Source organism: Strix aluco, chromosome 14 (genome assembly GCF_031877795.1).
Source record: "Strix aluco isolate bStrAlu1 chromosome 14, bStrAlu1.hap1, whole genome shotgun sequence".
Taxonomy (NCBI): Eukaryota; Metazoa; Chordata; class Aves; order Strigiformes; family Strigidae; genus Strix; species Strix aluco.
Window position 1 is genome coordinate 22,458,058 of NC_133944.1, and position 25,862 is coordinate 22,483,919.

A 25,862-nucleotide genomic window follows, 5' to 3' on the forward strand; every position below is an offset into this window, starting at 1 on the left:
CAAACAAATCTAAGCTTAGACAAGACTTTCCACTGACTTCAAAGAACTCTCTGCTTTCCTTCCTCAGAGTTGCACAGGCCACTATTAAAATATCTTTAAGGTGCTTAACAACCAGGTGTTTTCCTTTTGTGTGGCAGGATGGAAGTCCCTTTTTCTTCTTCAACCAAATTTTCAATATTTGGTTTGTTTACTCCAATGAAGGACAGGAATGAAAAACTCCAAAGTCTGACTCTGAAAAAGAAATGGTTATTTATGCCAAGGTATCATTTTCCCATGAAACTTCCTGCTGCAGGGTATCGTTGAGTTTACTAGTATACTAGAAATTATTTAGGAAGTTTTTAAGGTGTGGATCTGCAAATGGATGGGTATGTGTAAATAGGTAAACAGATGTACAGGGATTTGGGAGAACGTGCTTAATGCCCAATGGATGCTTTCTGTGAGCACTGGAAGTACACAAGTGAATCGAAAAACCAAACTTTCCCATGCGCTGTGAGCGATTTCTTTGTTTGGCTCAGTTTGCCTACTTACTTTATATTACAGGGTGGAAAGGGTTATATTTTTCCTCTGTGTAAGAGAGTAGAAGATGGATGTTAGTCAGAGAGCCTGTCGGGCTGGTAAAAATGAACTGTCAAGAGCTGACAGCGTATGAATGGAGTTACCTTGGAGATGCAACGGAAGACCAACAACTAGACGTTGAGGTTTTAATGAATGCCTGCCAAGCGAGGCAGAACGTGTGAAAACAGCGCGGCTGGACCTTGAAACAAAGGACTGAGGTGCTGGGATGCTGGAGGAACTCGGCAGAGGAGGAGGGATGGTGTAAGGCCACACCTGAAGTCCCTCTGGGGCACTGAGCCCAGAGGAGCCGTTTGGAAACTTTTTTTTTTCTGGGTGGCTCGTGTGCAGTCATTCAGCAAACCACTGGCAGGACCAAGAGAAGGAGCAGCCTTAGGGTGTTGGGTTGTGCCCTAACAAGTGTATCAATAGCTAGCTGCAAGCATCCACAGAAGACAAAGTTACTTAAATGACAAGAGCAAGGGGTTTTAGATCATGATATATACCCTAAACGGCCTGATTTAGATAAAAACAAGAGCTAATTTCCAGCCCTCTTACCTGAAATGAATTCTCTGTCCAGTTCCTGCTTATAATATAAACTCCCAAATGTATCCTAGACTGAGGTAAGTTTGAGGTGCCTGTGGATCAGTAAAGCAAAGGTTTTACCTGTATGCATTCAGTAACAGGGTGTCATTTTTAGTTCCATCGAATCAGCTGACTTAGAGGGAGGATGACTGAGTATCTGTAGACGTGTGTAGCTGTCACGTTATTCGTTATTCGCCGGGACGTGGATTACATCAGATGGCTCAGAGGGCTGAGTGCTCACTTCTGAACTGGAGGCTCTAGCTTGGTTCTTCTCTACCACTTTCTGCAAATGTAATGCAGGTTTAGTTTTACTGAGATCTTCAGAGTCTGGCTCTTTATTTTCTAGTATGGCCATTAATCTGGGCTAATTCTTTCTATGGAAGGAACATGTGTGGGGCCAGAAGAGCGCTCTTTGGGTGGACTTTTTTTCAGTCTTTCAGCTCAGCAGCAAGCAGTTCACCCAAGCACCTTCTCTTCTCCTAAAGTTGGACTCCTCAGGGCTTGGCGGGTGGGCCAGAAGTAGTATTTTATTGCTGCAGTTTTGAACCTTACTTTCCCTGGTGTGGTTTGCTGGTCATAAGGCCGATACTTATCCCAAGTGTGCTGCAAGAGGCTGGTCTTGTCCATGATGGCATGGTGGCTTCACCTCTGCACAGTGACCTTACAATTTCTGTTTTTAAAAAAAATACTTAAAACATGTTTGTTTTGTAATTGCTTCCTATCCCTCTACCTTGAGGGTGATTTTTCTCATAGTTGCAGTGCTGTCTTCAGGAGACCCTATGTTTTGTGACTTTGGGAAATGTGCTGACTGCTACGTGGGAGTCTGTAGTATTTAGAGCCTTGCAGCCCAGGCTGTGACTGACTCCTATCAAGAAAAATAGCTCAAATTTGAGACAACTGGAGACGCTTTTTCCTCCATTAGGTATGGAAAGGAGTGGAGTGGGACTCGCTGTGTTCCTTCCCCTATATTGGCTCCCACTCTGTGCTAGGTCAGCCAGCTCAAGAGCTGTAACTTGTTTCCAGTTGCTACGCTATAAGGTTACCATCTTACAATACCTTGTTAAACATTGAAACAATGCATGCTTGCCTTCTCATGGGCTTCGGTGGACACGAGGACTTCCACTACAGAAAGGACTGCAGGAAGCAGTATCAGTATCAACACCAAAGTAATTTCCATGGAAGCTTAGGGAAATGTTGGAAAAATATTTTGCCTCACGAGAGGAAAATTGCAAATGATTCTATGTAACAGCCTGTAATGTCTAAAGTTAAAGGTGCTCACTTGTCTGTGCCGGTGGGAGGAGGAGCATTTGATGTGTTGGTGTGCTTTTTGGATGAGAGCATTCATGCCAGCAGGGACTTCAGACCCACGGGAGTAAGACACGAGGGTGTCTGCCTGTCTGGCCATCAGTATTGTATTTTGCTGGAGCCTTATGCAGAAACTAGGGCCTGACAGATACGCTCTGCTGCACAAAACTCAACAGCGTTAATGTTGTTGCCAAATATAACTTCCAGCGATCTTCCGAACTGTTTCTCATTAGCTGTCCTAGCTGTGTCACTGCTGCTGACGGGAACTGGCCTTCACAACCTGCTCTGTAAACACACTTCCCAGAGCTCAGCCTGGACAGTGGTTATGGCTCTGCTGCTGCAAGTCTCCTGGGCTGGATCTGAGTCTGTCCCTAGGAAAGGATTACAAAACAGAAGGCTCATATCATCACTGTTTGTTTATGGCGGTTTGGGGAAACGCGGGAGCAGTGTTACAGCTCGGATCTTTCCATTGAAGCTTGCAGATTCTCTGTAGAGAACCTGTTTCCACTGCAGTAACACCGATCTTAATCCAGAAGCAATTCGGGGTTTTTTGGCTGCACTTTGGAGAAATTCATTCGGTCTAATGGCATTTTGAAGAGGAAAAACAAAAGTATCTGAGAGCCTGAGGTTTGAGAAGTTGGCTGTTGCACACTGGGTGGAATTCTGAATGGAAAAATCCTGTGGATTTCTGCTATGCAGATCTAGTTGTCCAGACCTATTGCACTACCTCACGTCAGTTAAGTACTATCTCAAAACTACAGGATGGTTGCCACTAAATGCTCCTATTCAGTTGCATTTCATAGGTTCAAGATTGCCTGCAGCCCAAAAAAGAAAGAAACGTGAATGCTGAATTGCTTGTATTAATTTCCATGAGTAAAGCTTTCAGAGTTTTATTAGCTATCTATTTCACAAGTGCTTTGAATAATTTTAATAATATGATAAAAAATCCATGCTCTTGTAAGCCAGAAGGTTGTAAGACAATTGCAAAATGAAAGCTGGTTTAGGGTGAGTACAGGAGATGCTCAGGCAGCTGAACGTGCTGGTGTAGAGCACAGCTGAAGGAGGCTGTAGTATTTTGTTGTAGGTGTCCGTTGAGTCTATACTTGCAAAAGGAGGGGAAATCTAGAAGCAGAACAAATATGAGAAAGGATCTCATTCAAGGTTATTCTTTCTGTCTCCTGGATCCTGTCTATCATTCACCTGAAGCTGTGCTGGAGAGGTGTTGCACACATCTGAAAGGAACTTGCTGGTGTTCATCATCCTGCCAGGATGTGCCGAGTCCCTGGCTCCAGCATCCAAGGGCACTGGGCTCCAGCCTGAACCCCTCCATCCCTGCCTGTGCCTGGAGGAAGTTAACTTCTGCTGTGGCCAGGCTGGCAGGGAGAGTGCTGCCTGGAGTTGCCTGTTGGGCTTTGGTCAGCACAGCTGCCTGTGGAAGACAGGGAGCTCTGTCTCTGAATCTTTCTAGCACAACATTGTAAAATTCAGTTTCTCTTGGTGCTGGGGTGCTGTACGCTTTGCATTTTTGTTTGGCTGGTGGAAATACTAAGTGTGGGATATCAGGTGCTATATATTATTGTTAGTCAGGAGAGATTGGCTTCATAGTGGTTACTTATTATTTAAATGAAATTCAAATGGTGGTTTTAGACACTGAGACTGCCTGACCCTGTGTTTTGTGAAAGCCTATTGATGCAATAATCTGCACTTATGAAAAGCTCAGTATCCTATCTGACAAGTACAGTAGATTTTGCAAGGAGCCCAACTGGAAGGAGATGCTCTTGTCCTTCCTGCCAGGTTGTCTGCACTGGGATCAGAGTGGTGAATCACCAGAATGTGCAGGGAGCAGCATTATTCTCCTTCTGTTCTCCATACAGAGATGGCTGTCACGGTTCCACAGGGAGGATGACCAAAGTGCTGCTGTTAGCCAGGTCACTTTGGTATGAAGTGCTGGGGGAAGGCCCCAATGCAAAACTCCTGACCAGGCTTGTGTCCCCTTCCAGAGACGCACTTGATGCTGCCAGTGTGCTTTATAATCGAGTTGATGAGGGTGTGCACCGACTGGTGATGCTGTCAAACAAACGCATCCAGGAACTGGAGCTGGTGATGGAGTTCGAGAAAGTGGAAGAGTGTTTTAAGGAGGTAAGGCCTGTCTGTCAGTTCCAGTGACTGCCTGCTGCCACCCTCTGACTGTGTGTCCCACAGCAGGTACTGGGCCTGTTGATCTTTTGTGTGAAGGTGTAGAATGATGCCTGTAGACCCTTAAAAAAAACAACTGAACATAAGAATTTGAGAGAGATTCTTCAGATATGCTGAGAACCAAGCCACTGTTATGCCTGGTATCTCCTGGTGCCAGGTAAAAGTCTCCTGGCTGCTTTCTAGGTGTGGATCAGTGAAACCCCATAAACATCTGTGATGTTTTTTTCATACTTAAAGACCACAGTGCAGTGGCTCATTGGTAAGCAGTACACTTGAAGGTGGGGTGTCTTTTCACACTAGTCAGCAAAAGTACTCTCTCAGCAAGACTGAGGATCCATTCTTCATGCTCTACCTTGAGAAGCAGCAGAGCGATGGCAATAAGCTGACGATGAGTCTGCGTGTCCCCTCTGGGCTGTAGATCCTGCAGGGTTTGCCTACATCCTGCTGCTGAATGAGCCACACATCGCATACCCCACGCTCGCTGTCTGACTGTTCTGTGCACTCTGTTGTTCAGATTCCTGTGCAGTGCTCAGGTCCCTGCTATCTGATAAGCCCCGGGCACGCTCCTTTTGCTTCTGGGTGCAGCCCTATATACAGTCTACAAGCGGGGGAACAGCCTCTTTTCCTTAGCCCAGGAGCTATGATCAATGCCCCCCACCCCCCTGCACTTCTGTAGAAGCTTAAAATTCCACTTCATGTGGTGCTCATTGAAACTCTTTACAGCTGTGGGATAACTGAAGCAAACAGGAACTAGTTTTCAGAAAGACCTTGAAACCTGTAGCCACATAGAGAACCTTAAAAAGTCATAAAGTAGCTCAGGCTGTCTGAGCATCCTACAAGATCTGATCAGTTCTTTCAGTGTTGCAGATCCCAGATGTGCTCCCTAAGCCTGAACTTGACCTTGAGATTATGGAGTTGCATAGTCTCCTTTGCTGTAACTCGTCAACGATGACAAGGTTTTTTTTATATCACCTGTTACCCTGTGTGTGAAGGGTTGTGTGCTGTTCGGAGCTCACCTTAGCAATCTGCATCCTTAAAGATCAGTACTAGGGCTAGTTTCACCGTTGATCTTCTATGATTCTGGGCTCTTCTCCTCTGGAGAGAACTGGATTTGCGAAGGAGGCTGTAGCCTACCTGCTGTTTTCATAGGCCAAGGTGGATCCAAGAGTTTTAATGATTTCCCATTTGGAGGTAGACACTCGGGCGCCATACACTACATGTTCAAGACGTGTGATGCAAGAACCTAGTAAAGACTCCCTAACACCAAACAGAAATGAAAAAAGGCACCAGAGCAGACTCTGCAACCTGTCCTGCTTTAAGTTGAACATTTTTTGATTGAATTGAGCAAAACTGACTGCTCCCATCTTTACTTTGCGTGCAGATCACCAATGATGGCAGCAGCTCCTCCTGCTTTTAAGCCTGTGTAGGAGCTCTAGGCAGCAGCGGTGTGCCCCTCTGCAGTATGGGTCACAGCCTGGGAACCTGCCCCCATCTCCTCCTCTTGCCGATGGGCTTGTTCCATGAGCACAGACTCTCTCTCAGTCCACAAGACTAGGATTTTGTCCTTAATTGTGGGGTTGAGTTGGGATATGAATTTAGATGATAGAGGAAGACAGGATGTGTGGGCATTAGGAAACATTCAGTCTATCCCTTGCCCCAGGTGCAGCTATGCCTGAAGCACTGCAGACAAGTGTACTAACCTGTTTTTAAAACCCAGTTGATGGAGATGCTGTGTTATCCTGCCTGGCCTCCTGTGTCTGCTTTGCTTTTAGGACACTCTTGTTAGTTCTCTACCCATGTTTGAGGATGGAGGTTTATAACTGTGGCAGTGGCTGGGCTCTGTTGAGGAGCCTGCAGTTACTGCACGGCTTTGTGGCGAGCTGCCTTCAGAATACCAGTAGCTGAGAGTCCCAGAGAACCATGAAACATTGCAGATGGGGGGAATCCGTCAGTCATTCACACTGACGTAGTTCATGTCCTGCCAGTCAGAAAAGGGAAGTTATGTAAGAAATCTGGCAGCAGGGAGATTTTACCCCACTTGGGGGTAACAATAATAGGAATATCAGGCCAGCCTGCAGGTTGCAGAGATTGCATTAGACCATGGCTCACCTGAAACAGAGCCCAAGCAGCTACTTGCCCTGTTTACGCCTAAGGCTAGTGAGCAATAGCAGAGCTTTGCAATTACTTGGTAACCTGAAGTGGAAAAACTCCTAGCAGGAGGCTCAGACTGAAATGCCAGGACAGGGGGGAGAAGTGTACATGCACATTCTTTCCAGTAATGAAATGACCAGCGTTATGAGAGCAGTTCCTTGCTCTTTCCACATAAAGGCCTACCTTGGTGAGTAGCACAGGGTGACTAATAATGACGCTTTTCCCTTTTCTCCTAGGTCAGCAGTTGGATTGAGAATGTTGGCAGAAAACGGCTAAAGGAAACAATCAACTTGGATGATTCTTTGGAGATGCTGCTTCAAGCACAAAAGCAGTTCAGGGAGTTTGATCTTGTTGCCAGTGTAAGTGTTGTCCAACGGGCAAAATATATTTTCCAGAGTCTGAGTTGGTAGCATGTGTGCCTTGTACATGTTCAACCAAAACGGTGATGCTAAGGTGGCATTGATAGAGGGTTCATCACCAAGGTGTGTGTCATTCCTTCACACTACTTAGCTTCCCTGCTCTCCTCTTCTGGACAAAGCCACCAGCTCAGCACCTTAGTAAATCGTATTTGCCAGTCCTGAGGAAAATAACTAGTGATGGAAGATGGATTTTTTTGTTGTTGTTGTTACTCCCTTGATGTGCTTGTAACACTGCCTTTTTTTTTTGATCTGAATTGACCCATGGCCTTGCTGTGTGGGCATTTACAAGCTGCTGTGTAGCTAATATAAATCGTAAAAGAGGTCAGGGCTCTAGAATTCTACTGTAAACAAGTATAGCCCTGCTCATGTGATTTGAACCTTAAAACCCAGTCTAATTAGCCCTAGCTGTTAATGACCTTGAAGACTATCTACTATCCATCCTCACATGCAATCCCATTTTGCTTGCAGGAATATTGCAGAAGGGGGCAGGAAGCACTAAAGAAGATGGATCGATGGGAAGACTTTTCCTCTGTGGATGTGCATTCTTACAGGGTAAAGCTGCAGACCTACAGAGATCAACTGGAGGAGTTCTGCACTCAGCTGGATGAGAACAGGCACCGAATCTGTGAGACAGTCAGGCTGTATGAATTCTTTGACAAGGTAAGACAAGGCATCTGCTGCACGGAGGAAAGCATAAAAAATCTGCTTGGACTCAGTTCAGAGCTTGGTTGTTTATGAAAGGTGTGAAACAGTGTGTGTGCACCAACAGGGTCTATGATCTGCGAAAGCCCCCACTCGCTCATGTGTCTGCAGTGATATTTTTCAAGTCAGTATGTGGAAGAAGGAATGGGTGTGTGTTCAAGAAAATGTCCACATCTGTTAAGAATAGAAGTCTTCTGCTGTCTGAGCTGTAGCTTTTAGGCCCCTCTCATGGCCGCAGTACGCAGAAGGATCATGGCAGTGCTGGCTCCAACAACAAGGGCCAAGAGATTGGCTGCTTGGTTCTAGTCTTGGCCACCATGCCAGGCTGGGCTGTCTGCATTTTGTTCATACTGTATCCTTACGTGTTGGTAAATTCTGCCTTTTGACACATCAGGAGTAGCACCCTGCTATTCAGCCCTAAATATAGCTCAGCTCCTCTCTTGTGGAGGCCTGCGTGAGGGAACAGAGCACCAGAATGGGGTGCTGGGAAGTGTGGCTGAGAGAAGAAGGGGAGTGCGTTGGCCCAGGCGTCTGGGAAGCAGAAGAGGATGTGTGTGGGTGACTGTGCTGAGCATCTGGCCTTCTCACCTGTCTGGTTTAATGCACACGCACCCATTTAGCAGACCTGCAGTTGGATTTGGTGTCCTTTAATTTCTAAAGTTGCAGATGAATAAACAGTAGGATTTTTTAAGTGCATTTTAAAATACGGCTTTGGCAAGCACAGAAGGCCAGGGAGCCTGTGCTCCATTTATTCCACACTTGTACAAACATTGGGTATTGAAGTTCTCAAATTCCAGAAAGAATAGACACTAAAAGTTAAGCTGTACCAGATGTAGGTGCCACTTAGTTGCTGTCTCTGAGCTGCCTTGGCAGCCAGAAGTGCTCAGAGGAGGGGGGAGGAAATTCAGCTAAACATGAAAACATCGAAAAGCATCCTGTGTGAGGGAGGAAAGTGGGGAAGGCAGCCCAGAGCTTTGCTGTCAGGACATGTGAGGATTGAGTTTGATGCTCTGCAGGTCTGCTCTAGCTCATCTATGTAGTTTGCTGTGCAGGTGAGGGACCCTCTTGCTGTGGGAATGTGTCTTTTTCTTTTTTTCTTTTTTTTTTTTTTTTTTCCTCCAATGGGAAGACAAGTGCCTCCTGTGCCATAGGAGAATGGCAAGAACCCATGCTCTGCTCACTCACTGAGCACAGATTTTTAGGGGCTGCTCTGGTCCCTGAACACCCCTTGCCTTCATGGGGGATCCTGGGAAGGATCTGGGGAGGATGGCTTTCTCTTTCTTCTGATAAACTGAGGCACACAAAGGTGCCAAGCCCTGCTGGACATATTGGCAATTCTGTGACCAAGCCAGACATTGGTCCTGTATGAACCCACCCAGCCAAAGCTGGAGATCTCTGGAGCACAGACACGGACTGTAGCATGTGATGGCTGCTCCATTCAGGCGTGGAAACTACATTGCAGTAGTAGCTCTTGAGCTGCCAGGGTAGTCAGACATGACTCAACAGCAATAGGTGTTCTTCCACAGCTTCAAAGCCTTTCAAAGCCTGGGCCATTCCTAGGGGCACAAATGTTACACAGACCCCAACGATGGCCCATTTCTTTTCTTAGAGCGTCGTAGCACTGCTCATACAGCTTCTTTTTGGTGGCTGACAACTGAGGGATGCAGTCCTTGGTGGCAGCAGCATCATCATCCCTCTTGGTTGTGCCTTTCATGCTGCACAGCCCCAGTGAAAACTGAGTGATAGCGGCACAGTGTGTTTGCACGCTGCTTTTGTGTGGAGGAGATGTATCTCACTTAGTGAGGGAGGAGGGTTTTGATCTTACTGGTTTCAGTAGAACTATAAACAATGCTGGTATTGTAAATATAACATGTGTATTGTGAACTGGTGGCCAACTGAAACCAGGGGTGTGGGGGGGATACATGCTGCAGCTGTAGGATGAGTGCAGAAATCGCTGCACAGCATGAAAGTTCTTTCAGTGCCTATTGTGTTGATCTTGATCTCCAGAATGCTTTCTGCCTTCCCAAAGCAAAGTCGGTGGTGTGATCTGAGCGGTGGAGGGGGAAAGCAGAAGATTTTATCTAAACTGATTTCACTCTCTTCTGATGCTGAGCTGCTTTGACCTTCCTGCAGTGACCTTGTCAGTGCCTGCCTAACCCCCTTCTCTCTTCCTTAATAACTGAGGGGATATCAACAGCAGGAGTCTACGCTAAGCAATGTCCTTGATTTTTTCCTTCTTGGAAAGAGCCTGCAGCATGCCAGGCCCCAGGATTTGGGGAAGAAGCCTGAGGGATGTGTAAGCAATGTACATACACCATGGTAATGAGCTGGCAAGCTTAGATCTCTCCAAACATCTCAGCATGCGCCAAGGGAGTGGAGCACCCACCACGGGAATCATGGTATCCATCCCTCACGCACCTCATCGCCTGCTAGGAGTGGGAGGCTCTGTTCTGCTGGCCATTCTTCTGTGTGTGGTGGGCAAGTGTTTCGTAGGGTGCTGCCTGTGGCTGCTGGACAGGCCATGGGACAGAACGGCACAACCCTTCATGGTCCGCCAAGACGCTGTAGTGTGTTTTTCACTGCTTGGCAGTTCCTGATGGCCTGACAGAGCTCCCTGCGATGAGGCAGGCTTAGCTGGGCCAGACCACATGGAGCTTGCACATGGGCTGGCAGGGTTCTCTCCCCAAAGCCATGACTGGTGCCAAGCTGGATGTTTCCATTTGTCCCCGCTTCCTTTGTGGCAGGAGCTCTTGGTGCCTGACAAGGGCGGGATGATGGCTGGGCTGAAGGAGGAGGAGTGGTGAAGGAAGCTGCCCTTCCCATCTCTGATTGCAGGCGGAGGATTGTTTTTCAGTACCACAGACTCAGTGTGGGCATACTCGAGGACTTGCCATCTTTCTGTGGCTTCAAGCCTGGTCTGGCCACTGTCCCTTGTTTACTCAATTCCATGACTGTGTTGGGATCTGGCACTACACAGTTCTTTGGGGGAGAACTGGGAAGCTGAGCAAGCAAGGGTGTGTATGTTGTACCAAAAGCACTGATGTCTGCTTCATTCTGGGGTGCCTGCAAGGGCAGCCCCCAGTACCCTGCTCCCCCACTGCCTCTCCTGGCTTTACAGTAGCACTGCCATAGGCACACCATCATTAGCAGGAGGAGCTAGAGCAAGTCTCCCTCTCCTTGCTTACTGCGTTAGCCTACACGCTTTTCTCTTTCTCAGGCTTCCTTTGGGTGAAATTATTTCCCAGGTGACTCATATCCCAGGTCTCTGCATGCTCTTGGCTCATAAGCAAAGTGCCAAGCTGCCTGGACCGTGGGCTTGAAGTGGCCCGTGTGAGAGCTGTGTGCCCTGCTACCTAACTCACAGTGGCATGTCTAATGAGCTGGAGCACACAGCACAGGCTCTGCCAGCCCCGGGGATGACAACCAGTCCTGCAGAAGGTCGGTAGCAAAGGCGCACGATACTTGCTGACAAAAGTCACTCTGGAGGAAAGCACTGGCCCAACCAGAAAGGGCAGAGCCCCTTACACTGGCTGAGCACCTGCACACCCTGCAGTGGTGTGGTGCCCAGAGCCTCGCAGCAGAACTGCCTGTATCATTACAGGAGGGCTTGGGGCAGCCCCAGGGGCTTTTTCCTACTTGTTGGGATGTTGGTGCTCAGGGAAAGTATGGGCATTGCTCCGCCGTGGCCTGGGAGCCTGTTGAGCTAGGGCCCTTGCCTTGCACTTCCTTTTTGAGGGAAGCCAGGGTTGTTGGGGTGAGGATGGTTGAAAAATAGTAGCGTTTCTCTTGTTGGGATTTCTTGGGGCTCCATGAGCTGTTCCTTCTGGGGTGTTTGCTGTCCGCCACCCTTGGATCTCTTCCCTCAAAGAACCCCATCAGGGTGTACTGCTTCTGGTTCCTCAGTAGCAATCTCCAGCTGTCCCCAGCTTCTTTCTGCTGCACATAAGTTGCTGCTGCTTCCGAGCTCTGCTTGAGTGGGCAGAGCGCTGCCCAACCCCTCTCCATCTGTGTTGACATCTCTTGTGGAGTGGGTTACCTGCGCTCACGTGGGGATCTGCCCCCCACAGCGGGTTCTCCTCCGCACTCCTCCTCCTCTGGCTCTCCTCCTCAGCCACTTTGTTCTTTGTGGCTTAGAAAACAAAGCCTTTGGCAAGTGAAGGAGGTGCCTGCCCTTCCTGGGGGAGGGCCAGCTGGCCTGCATTTGATTATGGCAGCGCCTCCTCATCCCTTCCCATTGTCCTTGCTGCTGTAGGAATGCCAGCCTTTTTGCGCTCCATCCTGTGAACAAGTGTTGCTGCCTCTGGGGCCCAAAGAGGGGCTGGGGCCCTTCTTCCCATCCCTTCAGGCCCCCCTGGCAGGAGAACCTCTCTGCACATCTCCATGCACCTTCCCTCCGAGTCTCATACACCCCGTCCTGACGCCGGCAGCAGACGGACACAGCAAACCCTCTTGTAAGTACCAAGTGTGCGGCGCCCCGGCTGACGTGTGAGTTGTAGTGAGATTGTTTGGAAACAATGTAGAGAAGTCTTTTCACTCGGTTGCTTGTGCGCGTCTGTATGCATCCAGCATGAATCAGAGTGCTTTGTGTATGTCTTTTGTGTGCTCGGACAGAGCCCTGTGGGCTCTGTGCATCTCTGCATGGTCCCTCCGAATGGAACGCCAGGGTTGCGCTGTCAGTAGTACAGCAGTGCCTGTCCCTCTTTATTAGAGGTTATTGCATGATCATTTCAGTGGACATAATTTAACTGCAGCTAGAAGCCCATGCTGGGATTGCATGCCTCCAGCCTAGCTGGATGTACACACAGGGCAGGTGGTACCTTTCGATCTGCCTGGACTTCTGTTAAAGGTTGGGACAGCATAAGAGGGAGCTGCTCTCCTCGACTGCTCCAAGGTTTGCTGGGCTCCTGTCCCATGAGCGACTGAGACCTGCTGGCACCGTGTTCCCAGCTTCAAGAGAGAGAGCTGATCTTAGATGTGACAGCAGAAATCCAGAGAATGATAAATCAGCTGACTTTCGAAGGCATCATTACCTCTCACTTCTCCCCAAAAGATTCAGAACAGTGACCTGCTGATATCTTGTTTTCTGCTGTGCTTGGTTTCTGGTGGTGTACCAAATATAATGTCACAGATGATGGTTTTGAGAGGGAGAAAAAAAAAATCGAGTCCCCTTCAGACAGTAAATTATCGATGTTTCTTTTTACTTAGCCTTTGATGAGGAAAGATGGGTTTGTGAATGCTGGTCTGTGGGATGCTGGAAAGGATCCTGGTGGCTGCGACCTGAAAGTGTGATTTTTCTATTGCAGGCTGTTTGGCACAGTTTGAAAGTTAATTTTACTGAAAGGGCGTTACGATTCCCTGCTCTGGGAGTGTGCTTGGAGGAGAAGTGGGAGCACAACTTAGCACCAAAGTGGAAAAAGAGGAATTTGATGTGTCATTCCTGTAGCATACTTATTATGGACATACCGGCAGGTTGCCGTGCCATGATGCTTGTCTCTTACTAGCAGTCCTGCACAGGTCAGAACGTGGCTTTGGCCCCCAGCACCTCTGAGCAAATGAGGTTTTTGCTGTGGTTTATAATGAAGTTTCAAGGAGAGACTTAAAATGCACTGTTCTCTCTCTACCTCTGCGCAGAGATTTGCTTTACTTTTCCGGGGACTGGCTGCATGAAATTCCCAAATGACAGCTTTCATCTGGTTACTGCTGCAGGTACTGAAGATGATGAAGGAAGAACCAAGTAGCACAACAGAGAGGAATATCTACTGTGAAGCATCTTCCTGATGCTGTGAAGCTGTTCTAGGGGAAGCCTCTGTTGTCTGGTAGCAGCATTCTCACAGCAGCTGTCTCGTCTCCCTTTCTCTGTTCTCTCTCTCCTTCCTCAGTTATGCTTGTGAAGTCGTGCCCCTAGACAGACATCTAGTCTGATTTGCTCTCCTGTTTCAGGGGTGTCCTTTTTCATGCGCAGCCTGAAGCGGTTGGGGGAATGAGCCTCGAGGTTAGAAAATCGATCCTCTGGCAGAGTTCATGCAAGGTTAATGCGTGAAATCTCACCCTTCTTCCCGACAGGGTTTTGCTGGAGAAATCTTCTTGCAAGGTTAATAAGCCTCTAATGTTTACTTTCCCATCAAAGCGTATCTGTGTATCAGAAAGTTTCTCTTTGCCTTGGAGATTGAGATAGCCAACTTTGCACAAACAAAAAGTCCTGAACATTTAAATCTGATCTGCTACAGCTCCCCTGTATTTTTCCATCTTGCAAAACTAGTGATTTGGAAACTGTTCTGTCTTACAAATTCTCCAGTAATTCACTGCTAGATCTACTGGTGCCCATGCTATTTTCTCCTGTGTTTCATCAATTACTTTATTGCCAAATTGGCTTCACAGCAGTGCCCCTAGCTCCCACAAGCTGTGTGACAGTAGGTGAATTGCTGCTTAAGTGCTAGTTAGCACCAGCACTGGGTGCTCCTTTCAGGTTACACAACACTGGTGTGAGACTGGTGCATAAGTCTGTCCCTCTGTTACAGGGCAGCAGTGAATTAATTAGGGTTTTTCATGTGCTAAATCCAAGCACAATTCACAGTGGAAGGTGAGGGGTTCTTGGGTTCAGATGCTTTCGAGCACCTGTCCCAGCGCCTCAGGCTCTGCTGTAGTGCAGTATGAGATCTGTGTGATGTGTCTGTGGCATGTGGAAGGGGGGAGAAGCCTTGATCTGTCTGGGGTGGTCCTCCCTCCTGCTGTGCTGGCTGAATCCTCCCCTTCACTGGAGGGCACAGCAGGAAGAAGAGGCTGGGGGAGCCAGCCAGTGTGTAGCATCTTTTGGAAGGCTGCTCACCCCCCAGCTGCCTTCCCCGATCCCAGGAGTGCCAACGTGTTCTGCCAGTGCTGTGTATGTAGGGGGGCAGTGCTTGATATGCTGAAAGCACCTTCTGCCTTCATCCTTGATCACCAGAGCACCTCTGTGTAAATATTCCTCGGTGTCCTTGGCTGCCTGTGAGCATAAACTGATGGTTGTCCGAAAGTCCGGGGCTCCCCTTCTCCGAGTCGGATGGGATGAAATCTGCAGGATCACGACACCAGTAGCCAGTCAGTAATGGCAGGGAAGCAGCATTTCCTCCCAGCAGATTTAGGGATTTCCTAGCTCACGTTGCAGCTGAGCTGCAAGGGGAGCACATTACACTTCATAGAATTGTAGAACACCAGGTTGGAAGGGACCTCAAGGATCATCTGGTCCAGCCTTTCTTGGCAAGAGCACTGTCTAGACAAAATGGCCCAGCACCCTGTGCAGCTGAATCTTAAAAGTGTCCAATACTGGGGAATCCACCACTTCCATGGGGAGATTATTCCAGTGGCTGATTATTCTCATGGTGAAACATTTTCTTCTTGCGTCCCAGTTACTCCCCAGGAGTAACTTGTGCCCATTCCACATCATCCTGTGACTCCTTGTAAATAGGGAGTCTCCATCTTCTTTGTAGCCACCCTTTAAATAGTGGAACATGGTGATAAGGTCTGCTCTAAGCCTTTTCTTCTTAAGACTGACCAAATCCAACTCTCTCAGCCTTTCCTCATACAACTACCCAGTCCTTTGATCATCTTTGTGACCCTCCTCTGGACCCTTTCCAGCCAGTCCGCATCTTTTTTTGTACAGCAGGGGCCAAAACTGAACACAGTATTCCAGGTGTGGCCTGACAAGCGCTGAGTGGAGTGAGATGATGACTTCTCATCTCATGATATCTCATCTGCTGATACCCTTGTTGATGCAGCCCAGCATCTTGTTGCCTTTCTCTGCCACTGCAGCACCCTGTTCACTCATGTCCACCAGGACCCCCAGGTCCCTTTCCACAGGGCTGCTCCCCAGCCAGGTAGGTCCCAGCCTGTGCTGTGCTCTTGGATTATGTTTTCCCAGATGCAAGACCTTACACTTTTTTCCTTGTTGAACTTCATAAGGTTCTTGTTAGCCCACTCTTCTAGCCTATCCAGGTCTTCCTGCAGGGTGGCTCTCCCTTCTGAAGTGTCCACTTCCTCACTCAGTTTGGTATCAGCAGAAAACTTCATCAGGGTACACTTGATCCTATCACCCAGATCACTTATGGAGATATTAAACAGCATTGGGCCCAATATCGATCCCCGAGGGACCCCATGTGTGACAGGTTGCCAGTTTGAAATAGAGTTATTTACTATCATGCTCTGGGTGTGGCCTGTCAGCCAGTTCCCCACGCTTGAGGTGTAAGATCTGATACTAGCAGAGATCTTTCCTCACTTGACCCCAGCCTTGTGCACGTGTGCAAAATGAGTTTGGGTGCTTCTTGTCGCTCTGATCTTGGGACGGGAGCTGCGCAGGGTGACAGATTTTCTGAATGTTTGTGTGCTGGCATCCATCTGGATGCTCGGATCCTCCTTGGAGGCTGGTATTCCCTTTAGTCACGGGAGTTAAATAGATCTGTTCAAGCAATCTGGACATGAAGCTCCCCTCAGTGTACAGATGGGGCTGAAGCTCACAATGGCTCCCATCTGCATATCAAAGCCCTGGACATATGGACAGGGTTCTCCCAAGTACCCGCTGCCTCTGATCAGGCTCCTTTAGCTGCTCCAGGGGAGCTTGCATCCTCTGAGTACATCTTAGGGTGCTCTTAAACCAGGGAGCTATTTCTAGCTTTGTCAGCTACCCTGAAGAAGGGAGGCCCAAAAGATGTGCTGGGTGGCTGGGTTTGGTTTCAGCTCCACATCTCCCAAGGCACAAGCACCTGCAGTGCAGTGCGGAGAGATCCCAGCACATCACTGAATAATTAAGTAGTGTTTGGTTCAGCTTGTCACAGGGGAAAGGATGCGGATTGAAGACTACAGAGGAGCATCGAGGCTCCCCCATCCAGGCCCGAGGGCATACTGGAGGTTTTGCAATCCCCAGCTGGGCACGGAGGACCTCATTAGAAGGGAGCCAGCACGGAGCAGACGGCAGACATCTACCACAGTCCAGTCTGTCCTCACTGGCCTGCGGTGTACTCTTACAGCAGGGTATTTGTACAGCGTAATGATGTGGCTGTCGGGACAGATGTAAAAGCAAAGCATGCAAAAAAAACCTCTGGAGGTGACATTAGTCTCTGAACAGAGTGATTTGTTGCTGTTGTGCAGGTTGCCAGCTACGGTGACTCACGCATTTTGCTGTGGCTTGGTCTTGAATCTGGCTGGTAACGTGAGGCTCTTGGCTCTCTCCAAAGAGAGGAGTGCTACCCTTAACGAAAAGAAGCTTGAGAACGTGCTGCCCTTTTCCTCCTCCTCCTCTAGGCAGTGGTTGTACATCCACAAATACACACTCCCTCCTTCATGCCTTCTGCTTTCTCAACCGTCAGTGAGTTACGTTCAACATGTGTAACTCATTTCAAGTCAATCTTCAGATGGTTTCATGACTCTGTGGTGACTGGTGTAGGCTGTAGCCAAATGAAGGACCAGCCACCAGATTCTAGTTGTTAGGGGCAGACAGAGAGAAGGACAGTGGCCAAAGGAGACTTCAGCGTGTAGTTTGGGTTTGTAACTGGTGAAGCATCAAAAGGGAGAGCAGATAATACTCACCAAGACAGTGAAACAGCATCTGTTCTTTTTCTGGTGGTAAGGGATTGTGAGCAGAATTTCACTGACAGAAAAGCTTTGCTGTGGGTGCACAAAGCTGACGAAAAAATGGGCAATGCCTCAGACGTGAAGAGGGTGGCTTGCAGCAAAGGCAAACATTAAAATTTCTGATCTTACTGGGAGCAAACTCAGCCCCTGGTCCTTTGGACTTGGGAGCTTTTAAATGTTGAGAAAATACCCTTAGTGAGACAGGAAAACAGGGGGAGAAAAATCAGTGCAGAATCTACCCGAGGATGCCAGGTCATGAGGGACTGTGGAGCAAAAAGGAAAAACTGAGGGAAAACTGCACATTGTTGGCTGTTGAGAGGTTTTCTGCAGCCGCAGAGCAGTGGAAGCTGTGGGAAGGGCAAATCTCAGACACTTGCTGCCCACCTTCCTAGGGAGTCACTTTGTACATGCATACACATATAAATATATATGCATACGTGTGGGTCTGTATATAGATATTTAGTGAAACTGGTACAGGCTGCTCCGTGGAAGTTCTGAATTGTACTGAAGCAGGGGTTATTGTAGCGTGTTGTGATTCATTAGTTGAGTCAGCCTGTCCCTAATGGAGCTACCCTAGGTGTTGCCTGGCAGTTGCAGCAGTTAGAGAAAAGAAGGGCAAGCACGCGTCCTGCACGCCAGCTCCAGCACAACAAGCCACATTTGCCCTTTGGGTCCTCGTGCTGTCGTCAAGAGAGCAGAAATCATGTGCAATCCTATTTTATCCAATTATATTCTCCTGTAATTAGACTCTCCTGGACTTGTCAAACCTGGCTGCCTAGAGGGGAAACGAAGGGATTTTTGAGCTCTCTTCGTGTTCACCCAGAGTGCTGCTGCAAAAGGATTTCCAAGCACGTTGCTCTAATGAGCACCCTTTGATGGTGCTTGGGCTGTGGTGTGCTGAGACCAACCCTGACCAGTGTTGCTTCCCTGACCCCTTGTTCTGCTTTCCTGCCCAGCTGTGGGCATCTACTTGTTCTCCTTTTGTATGCTTAAATCCAAGGAGTTTGTAGTCTGTGCTTGTCTCTCATCCTTTGCTCTCCCACAGTGTTTGTGCAGCATCTGGCACTTGGTAACAGGCGGAAATGCAAATACAGGATTTAAAGTTTGTTTTCTTTAGCAGCTAGTTTTAGGGGAACTGGTGATTTTAGTGGTCTCGCCTCCCTTGGAGAGAGGGGAGGGGAGGCACTGTGAGCTACGCAGCAACTTAGAAATGATTTAGCTTTTTATTTCAAGAGGGTGAGTCCTTTCCTCAGTGTTTAAAGCTGAGCTTTTACAGCTACATCCCATGTAGGACACAGTTTTGATTAGTTTGGGTTTTGCTGCTAATGAATCCCAGGCAGAGTTTCAAATGCAGTTTGGAAAAGTCGAATGCTACAGGGTGGGGAAAGAGGGTAACAGCGATCCTCTGCGTATAGAGGAGATTACTTCTAACTTGTTAGCTTTGCTGAAATGCTTGTGCTCTGAAATGACATGGTTTCTTGTACGTCCAAGCGTAGCTGCCTGCTTACAGAGCCACAAATCTTGCTAGAAGTGAGCAAGGGGCTTTGGCTTTTAGAGACCTGAAAAAAGCATCGCAATGTCTAGGAGGGATCACTCTTTTTCTCCAAAGCTCTTGTGTGTCGGGTGGTGGCTGGCTTTAAATTTTGCTTGAATCTGGGGTTGCTTGGGATCTTTTCTCTCCCTGTTTTTTGCACTGTGAAAGAAAGGGGATCTGGCCTGTGCCCAGTCGGCTTGTTCTCCGCACACTTCAGTAGTTTTCGTGTGAAGCGTAGCCCCTTCCCCCTCTGCCTTGTCTCCGGTTACCAGGGCTCCTCAATCTGGTATTTAGGCTAGCAGCATTTGCTTGTGAATAGCCAGAGCTGAGATGATGCACTGAAGCAGTGGCCCTGCCTCAGTCCGGCCATAGGGGATGGTGATGTACAGCACCGAGCTGGATGCAGCCAGGATATGGACCCCCTCTGTACAGACGGGAAGGTAGGATGGGGTCTATTTTTAACCGGTTAATTGACTTATCAGGGTCCTGAAGTCTTGCTCCTTCCCTGTTTCTCCCTTGATGGGTGCTATTAGTATCGGTGGGTGGGAGTCTGAGGAAGGCACGAAGCAGATCCAAGCGAGTGGTGAGCTTTCTGCTATAGGTGAGCACTTTCTGCTATAGCTACTTGGCCACTGAGTAAGCAGAGAAACAGGCTTGTCACTGTTTGCCAGCTGACAGCTCTTGTGACAGTAAGGTTTTAGCCTGGATAATTTTGCTTTCAATATATTTTGATGTAAAATGGCTTTTTAACTGTGGTCTTTCTGAACTGTCAGCATACAAGGTAGTCAGTCCCCAGCCACGGGTCCCTGCTAATGCTGTGCGTGCAGCAGCCTGTGACAAGGGACACATCAGTGTTGTGAGCAGGAGTCAGTTCTCAAAGCGGCCTAAAGCCATGTTGGACTTCAAAGGGAATAAGCCCAAATGAGCATCTGTAATGAGGTGAACACCTGGGAGCAGGCACTTTCATACAAGCAGCATTTACTTTGGACTTGTGTTAAGTGCCCTGTCACTCTTTACTCTTGTGCTGTGACTGGTGTCTCAACTCTGCCAGGGTTCAGTGCCAAGACCTTGGGCTGCTGGCAGAGCAGGGCAGCTGCGGGAGTCAGTGCCTACGTGGCACCATTTATAGCTGTTGGGAAATGCTTGGCTCAGTTCACAACAGTACCTGTGATGCTTTGTCCTTTTCTGGCTGCACCAGTTCTGTCTGCTTTGCTGCAAGCCAACCTTATCTTGCTCTCCAAACTCATGGCTGAAGTTAAGGGCACTTAGAGCGAACATGGTGGTGAGAGGAGTTCTTGTTAAATGGGGAGTTTGTGCAGTTGTTTCTTGCCACAAGAGACCTGCAGTTAGTTGTGTCTCACTAACAAACAGGAGAGCGGAGCACAGCTTGCATACAGGAGCAGCATGAAAGCTCGATCAGGGCTTGTTGGATTATGTTGGTTTCTTTTTCGTTGTCTTTGGCAATGTTCCCAGCTGTTGTGCTGCTTATTCCTCTCTGTTGTAGAAAACAAGAGAGTGGGGCACTTGCAATCCTGGGACATCTCCACAGAAGGATGGGGGTCTTGGTCTATCTTGTTGTGCTTCAGTCATCATACCCACAGCTGTACTGCATCCCTGCCTGTATTGTTGCTCCTATTAGCATCAGTCTTGGCTTTTCATCACCCCCATCTCGGCTCCCCTGTGCAGTCACTTTGGGTTCAGAAGGAAACCTTCTCGCAGCAGAGTTAGTCACCCCCCTAGGTGCATTTTTCTTCTGCAGAAAGTTGGAGGGTTTGTAATCTGCCTACTCCACCTACCTCTGCCTATTCAGACACCCAGTTCCCTGTGACAAGAAAAATACAGTTATAATCATTGTCTCCCCGCCGGAAGATAAAAAAGAGAATGTTTGGACAAAGCCAGGCCCCCTTGAAATTGCCCTTTTTGGCATATGTCTGCAGATGCACAGTGTCTGTCTCCTGTCTTGCCTACCCAGAATGTGTCTTAGAGATCACTGGACCTTGAGCGTGAGAGGAGTCTGGTGGGTTTGTGATAGGTTTGGGCTGGAGAGGTGTAGTATCTGAGTGGTGGCTCAGGTGAGGATTGGGGACCCCTGGAAAGTTTTCTGTGCAGTGCTGGCAATGTGACCTGAGCCAGGGCCAAGAAGGTTCTCTTGGCCTGTATTTGCAGATGGCACTTCAGTGGTGCCAAAAACAAGAGACTCCAGGAGCTTCTGTCCTCGAGGCACTGCAAGCCTTGCCCATGGTGAAGTGAGCAGGGACCAACGCAGGCTTGAGGGTTGCGCCGTGCTCCAGTGAAGTCCCTGGCTCTTCCTTAGGGCACAGCAGGTCCCCAAGAGCCCCTGCCTCCCCGGGGCAGCCTGGCAGGACCAACCTGTTGCTGACTCCTCGTGAAGCTGCTGGATGGGTCAGCCCTGTGTGTGCAGGAAGCATACATCTTTAATCCTGTAATTGAGAGTTTCAGTAACGACTTGTCTGTAAAGATCAAAAGCTGAGGTACAGGCTCCTTCCTGCCTGGTTCCAGACGTGGTTGGGAAGATTCAGCTTCCCTGTGCACAGGTGCCACCTCTTATATATGAGCAACTCTTGCAGCTTTGCTGAGAAGCTTTAGGGCTGCCTGCTCCCCAAAAGCCCCACAGCTGGAGAGCAGTATCCTGGCTTGGCTGAGTGTGGTTTGTAACCTTACCAGGACACAGATGATGACAATACCCCTGCCTACATGAGGGTGTTCCCTCCTGGGTGTCGGGGCACACTTGGTCCCTGCAGAGGGCTGCCATTTCATGTGCTAAAAGGGGCAGTTGAAGCGGATGATGTGACTGGAGAAAGCCTTGGTGGCCACTTAACGTGTTACTAAGCAAAGCTGCAGGGTGTGGAGGGCTGCTCCCATTGTGGAGGGAACAAAGCTGAGCTATTCACTGGCCTGTGACAGGCACTGGGGATGGAAGAGATGCCATCGAGATTTAGAGTCATTTCTGCACAGCCCTCACCAAGAACAGACAGATACCATATGAAGATGAGAGGTAGCGGGCTGCCTCCCTGTGTAGTTTGCAGCACTGATTCCTCTTCACTGCGGCTCCACGCAGATCCGCAGTGTTTCCTAGAAATAAAAGAAGCCTCTTTTCTCTCTATCTCCCATCTGTGCATGGAACTGAGGTCCCCAGCCTCAGAGAAGGCCTTCACAGGATGACTGCCTTCTCGCCTGGCTGCTGTAAAGGCCAGAGTGGCCTGCTGGCTGTGCCTCTCCCACTCATTGCTCTCAGAACCCTCTTTCAGAGCTCAGCTTTTCCTATCAGTGAGTGGAAAGGGAGCCAGCACGCAGCCTTTGGTCAGGATCCCCCATTGACCTTCGCAGCCAGAGAGGTGAGACGTGCCCTTAGCCCACATTGACAGCCAGCCCTTGCTCAGGGCAGAGCTGGAAGGGGCTGGTGTTGGTTTGCGTACAGCTGGAGGGAGCAGCTCAAAAAACCACAGCAAAATAGGCCATCTGTCACTGCTGTGTGGATCTGCTGGGCTCCACTGCACTCCGCGTTTCACCTCGCCTTGATGTCCTTCTGCCTCCAGGGAATAAAAGACCCTCCACATCACGGATAAATGCAGATTCTCACCAGTGTCTGGCACATCCTCTGCCTCTGCACGCCCCTCCTGGCCCCCAGCAGTGGGCAAGTCTAGAGCATAAAGCCTGGATCAAGAGAGAGGCATGTCAGGGGCCCGTTGCTGTGCTAGGCAGGGTGATGGGAGGAGAGGGGACTGCTGCTCTTCCGATTGTCCTATGCTGCGGTTGCATGGGGCTGTTTGAGAAGCTTTTTCCCCGGGCAGCTGCTGGTATTTCTGAAGCGGCTCCTTGCTCCGCATGAGTAATGGGGCTGGCTGCACGCACGCCATGCAGCTGCAGCTCAAAAGAGCAATGTGGACGGCTGTGGGAGCTCCTGTGGAATCTGTCCCTGGAGAGACTGCTCAGTCTGCAGGCTACCACTCATGTGCTGGCATTCAGCTCTTGTACAAACAGCAGCGCTTGGCTCTCGGAGCTGTCCCCATCCAGGAGCTGGGCAGCATGGCAGCAAAGCCCCTCCTGCCCTGCCAACCTTTGTCACCAACAGAGTGAGCTGGCACTTGATCTGTTTGACCACCACGTCCCTCCCTCGTGGGGATGCAGTGTCTGCTCCGTGTCTGCATAAAGCTTGGGGGGATTTTCTTGGTGTCTTAAGGCTCTATTCTGCATAAAAATAAGTACTTTAAGCTCTCTGAGTGAAGACTGGTGCAGTAAGGCTGTTCAGCAGGTGGGAAATGGTCTAAGGCTGGTCACTTTGTTGCTGGCACTAAGCCTGAGTGTTGCACCTCTGCAGAAACCCAGCAGGTACACAGAGCCTGACAGGTCAAGTGTTAGAGATGGTCTGGCTCACTTCAAGGGCAGCCTGTGGTGTTTCCACACATCCATGGGTCTTGGGCAGTTGGTAGAAGGTGCCAGGCAGGCCTGTCCTGGATGTTTTCCCTGCCTCGTGCATCAGATTTTAACAAAAAACTCTCTGTTTTCACTGATGAGCAGTAAAGTTCCCTGGCCAGGCCTATGGCAGCCAGTCACATCTCACTCTATAGTTAAACCTTGTCATCATTCCTGCTTTATGGAGAAAGTAGTGGCTTATGAGCCTGAGTAATTCAGATGTTTGCCTTTCCTCTCATTTTTATCAATGGCAGGTCTTAGTGCACGGTGCTTCATTAGCCCCTTTCCTGCCCTGGTGGTACGGCACTCTTACCTTGCATCTGTCACGCTGGACCACATTTTGTCCCACTCCTCTTGTTTGACTGATACGGCAGAGCTGTTTTAGCAAGGCCAGCATATGCACCACTGCTAGAGTTAAGCCCCATGAAACTGCTTCCAGCATTCCTGGAGTGTTAGAAATAAACTGCTGAGCTCAGTATTCAACTAACCAGCACAAGCATGTAGTGCACTAGCAAGCAGGGCCAGGTAGATAGGCAGCGTGCAGCACACCACGTAGGTGCCAGCAGTCATGGAAAATGCACAAGCTGTAGCTGGACTGCAAGGACGGGTCAGAGCACTCGGGGTGATCGCAGAGCCCAGCTCCGATTGAGCTCCAGGCCTCTTTGTGGTGTCATCTCTGGGGAATCGGCATGGGGAGCAGCAGTCCCATTCCCTGCAGCTTGCTGATGCCCCCTCGACCTCATCTTGCATGGTAGTGGTGAGAATGGCTGGGCAAAGGAGGAGGGTGAGTTCCAGGCTACATACCGAGCAGGGCCACACTGAGGTGTGAATTCCTGCAGGATTGGCAGCAGCTTCCCCTGGGCCCCCCTGCCCAGAGAGGACAAACGTGCCCAGTGTGGCAGGGACCTGGTGGGGAGGTGGAGCTGTGGCAGAGCAGCCAGCACAGCTGAAGCCCTCTGCATAAGGAGCTGTTTGTTTTGCTGAATTGTTAAGCCCCATTGAAAAATAGCAACCCCCCCTCTCCTCTCTCACTCGAGGAACTGTGGTGGCCACACACTGATCCTTTCTCTTGTCTTCAGGCACCAAATTAGGGTTATTCTTCCCTGAATCCCTCTGACTGGTTGTTGCCTTTTGTTCTCACGCTCTGCAGGCGTACGAGTGGGCCTTGGAAGGGATGCGACACCTCGCCTGCATCAGCATGGAGGACTGCAGCTCTGCCGAACACTGTGCAGGTGTGATCAAGTGCCTGGAGAGTTACAAGGGGCAGCACCCGGACATCAGCGATGCCCGGTTCCAGGAGATGAAGGAGTTGGCCTGTGAGCTGAAGAGCGACAAGGGACTCAAGCAGTGGAAATTCGCATGGTCCAAATGCCAGGAGACCAAGCTGGTTTTTGAAAAGAAACTCGAAGCAGCTTTGAGAACAAGGAGGTCTCTGCTGTCAGACCGCAAACCAGCTGCCGGGGAGCAGCCCCGGGCCAGCAGTGAAGCTGGCAGTCTGTCCCACCGGAGGCACTCCGAGGGGGCCACCTCCGGGTCCCACTGGGACAGGACTTACAGCACATCCCATGGCTACAACAGGCCCAACTGCTCTCCGGGGTGGACTAAGGAGAAAGCTCCCTCACCCTCCCTGAGCTGCCCTGGCGATGTCAGTTCTGGGGAAGAATTTGCCTGCCAAGCTGCTCTGAGCCCTGGTCCTCACTCGAGCAGAGTTTCTTTTGCCAGCAGTGCCTCCAAGTCTCCAAAACTGTCTGAAGAAAAGACAAATCTGGAGAGCATATTAGAAACTTTGGAGGTGAAGCCATCGTGCACATCCACTCCAGCCTCTGGGAAGCTGCCTCCCAGGAGGATGCTCCGGAAAGCCCAGAGCTTTGACCTCCCATGTGGTGAGAGCCTGTGGTCAGGCTGCCAGAGGACGCTGAGCGAGCCAGCCAGATATGGCAACACCGGCGTCTTTATTAAGGGGCTGGAGGTGAGCAGCACTGAGCTGGTGGACAGGACTTTCGCCCTGCGGCAGCAAGCCGCTCACAGCTGGGCTGCAGACTGCCTGCTGGAGGGACAGAGGGGCTGCCTCTCTGCCTCGGAAGCCAAGAGCTGGGGCAGGTAAGTGGCTGTGACACTCGATGCTCAGGTCGTCAGGGTGGTGAAAAGGCAGCCAGCAAAGATGTGAAGAGCTCTGCAGTGACAGTTACTTTGGCAGTGGGTACAGGGCAGATAGATGGAAGTGGAGCTCCAGCTTCCCTGCGTGCCTGTGCATGGCGCTGAGCGGGCCCACAGGGATGTCCCCACACAGCCTGGCACCTGCCTCTGGGGGAGGCAGGGGAATGGGATCTGTTGCTCTTCTTCCACAGCATGGTGCCCCCATAAGAGGGGAAAGGGCAGTT

General features: G+C 49.6%; 1 protein-coding gene across 3 annotated transcripts in view; it reads left to right on the forward strand.

The window, feature by feature from the left end:
- The window catches only part of PLEKHG4 (pleckstrin homology and RhoGEF domain containing G4), a 91,646-nt gene that overhangs the window by 55,607 nt on the left and 10,177 nt on the right, over nt 1-25,862 (forward strand). For all 3 annotated transcript variants that reach the window (XM_074839530.1, XM_074839531.1, XM_074839532.1), the window contains exons 11-14: nt 4,443-4,581; nt 7,026-7,148; nt 7,677-7,868; nt 24,632-25,581. In XM_074839530.1, coding sequence (XP_074695631.1) covers nt 4,443-4,581; nt 7,026-7,148; nt 7,677-7,868; nt 24,632-25,581 — 1,404 coding nt within the window. The remainder of the gene's footprint in view (nt 1-4,442; nt 4,582-7,025; nt 7,149-7,676; nt 7,869-24,631; nt 25,582-25,862) is intronic.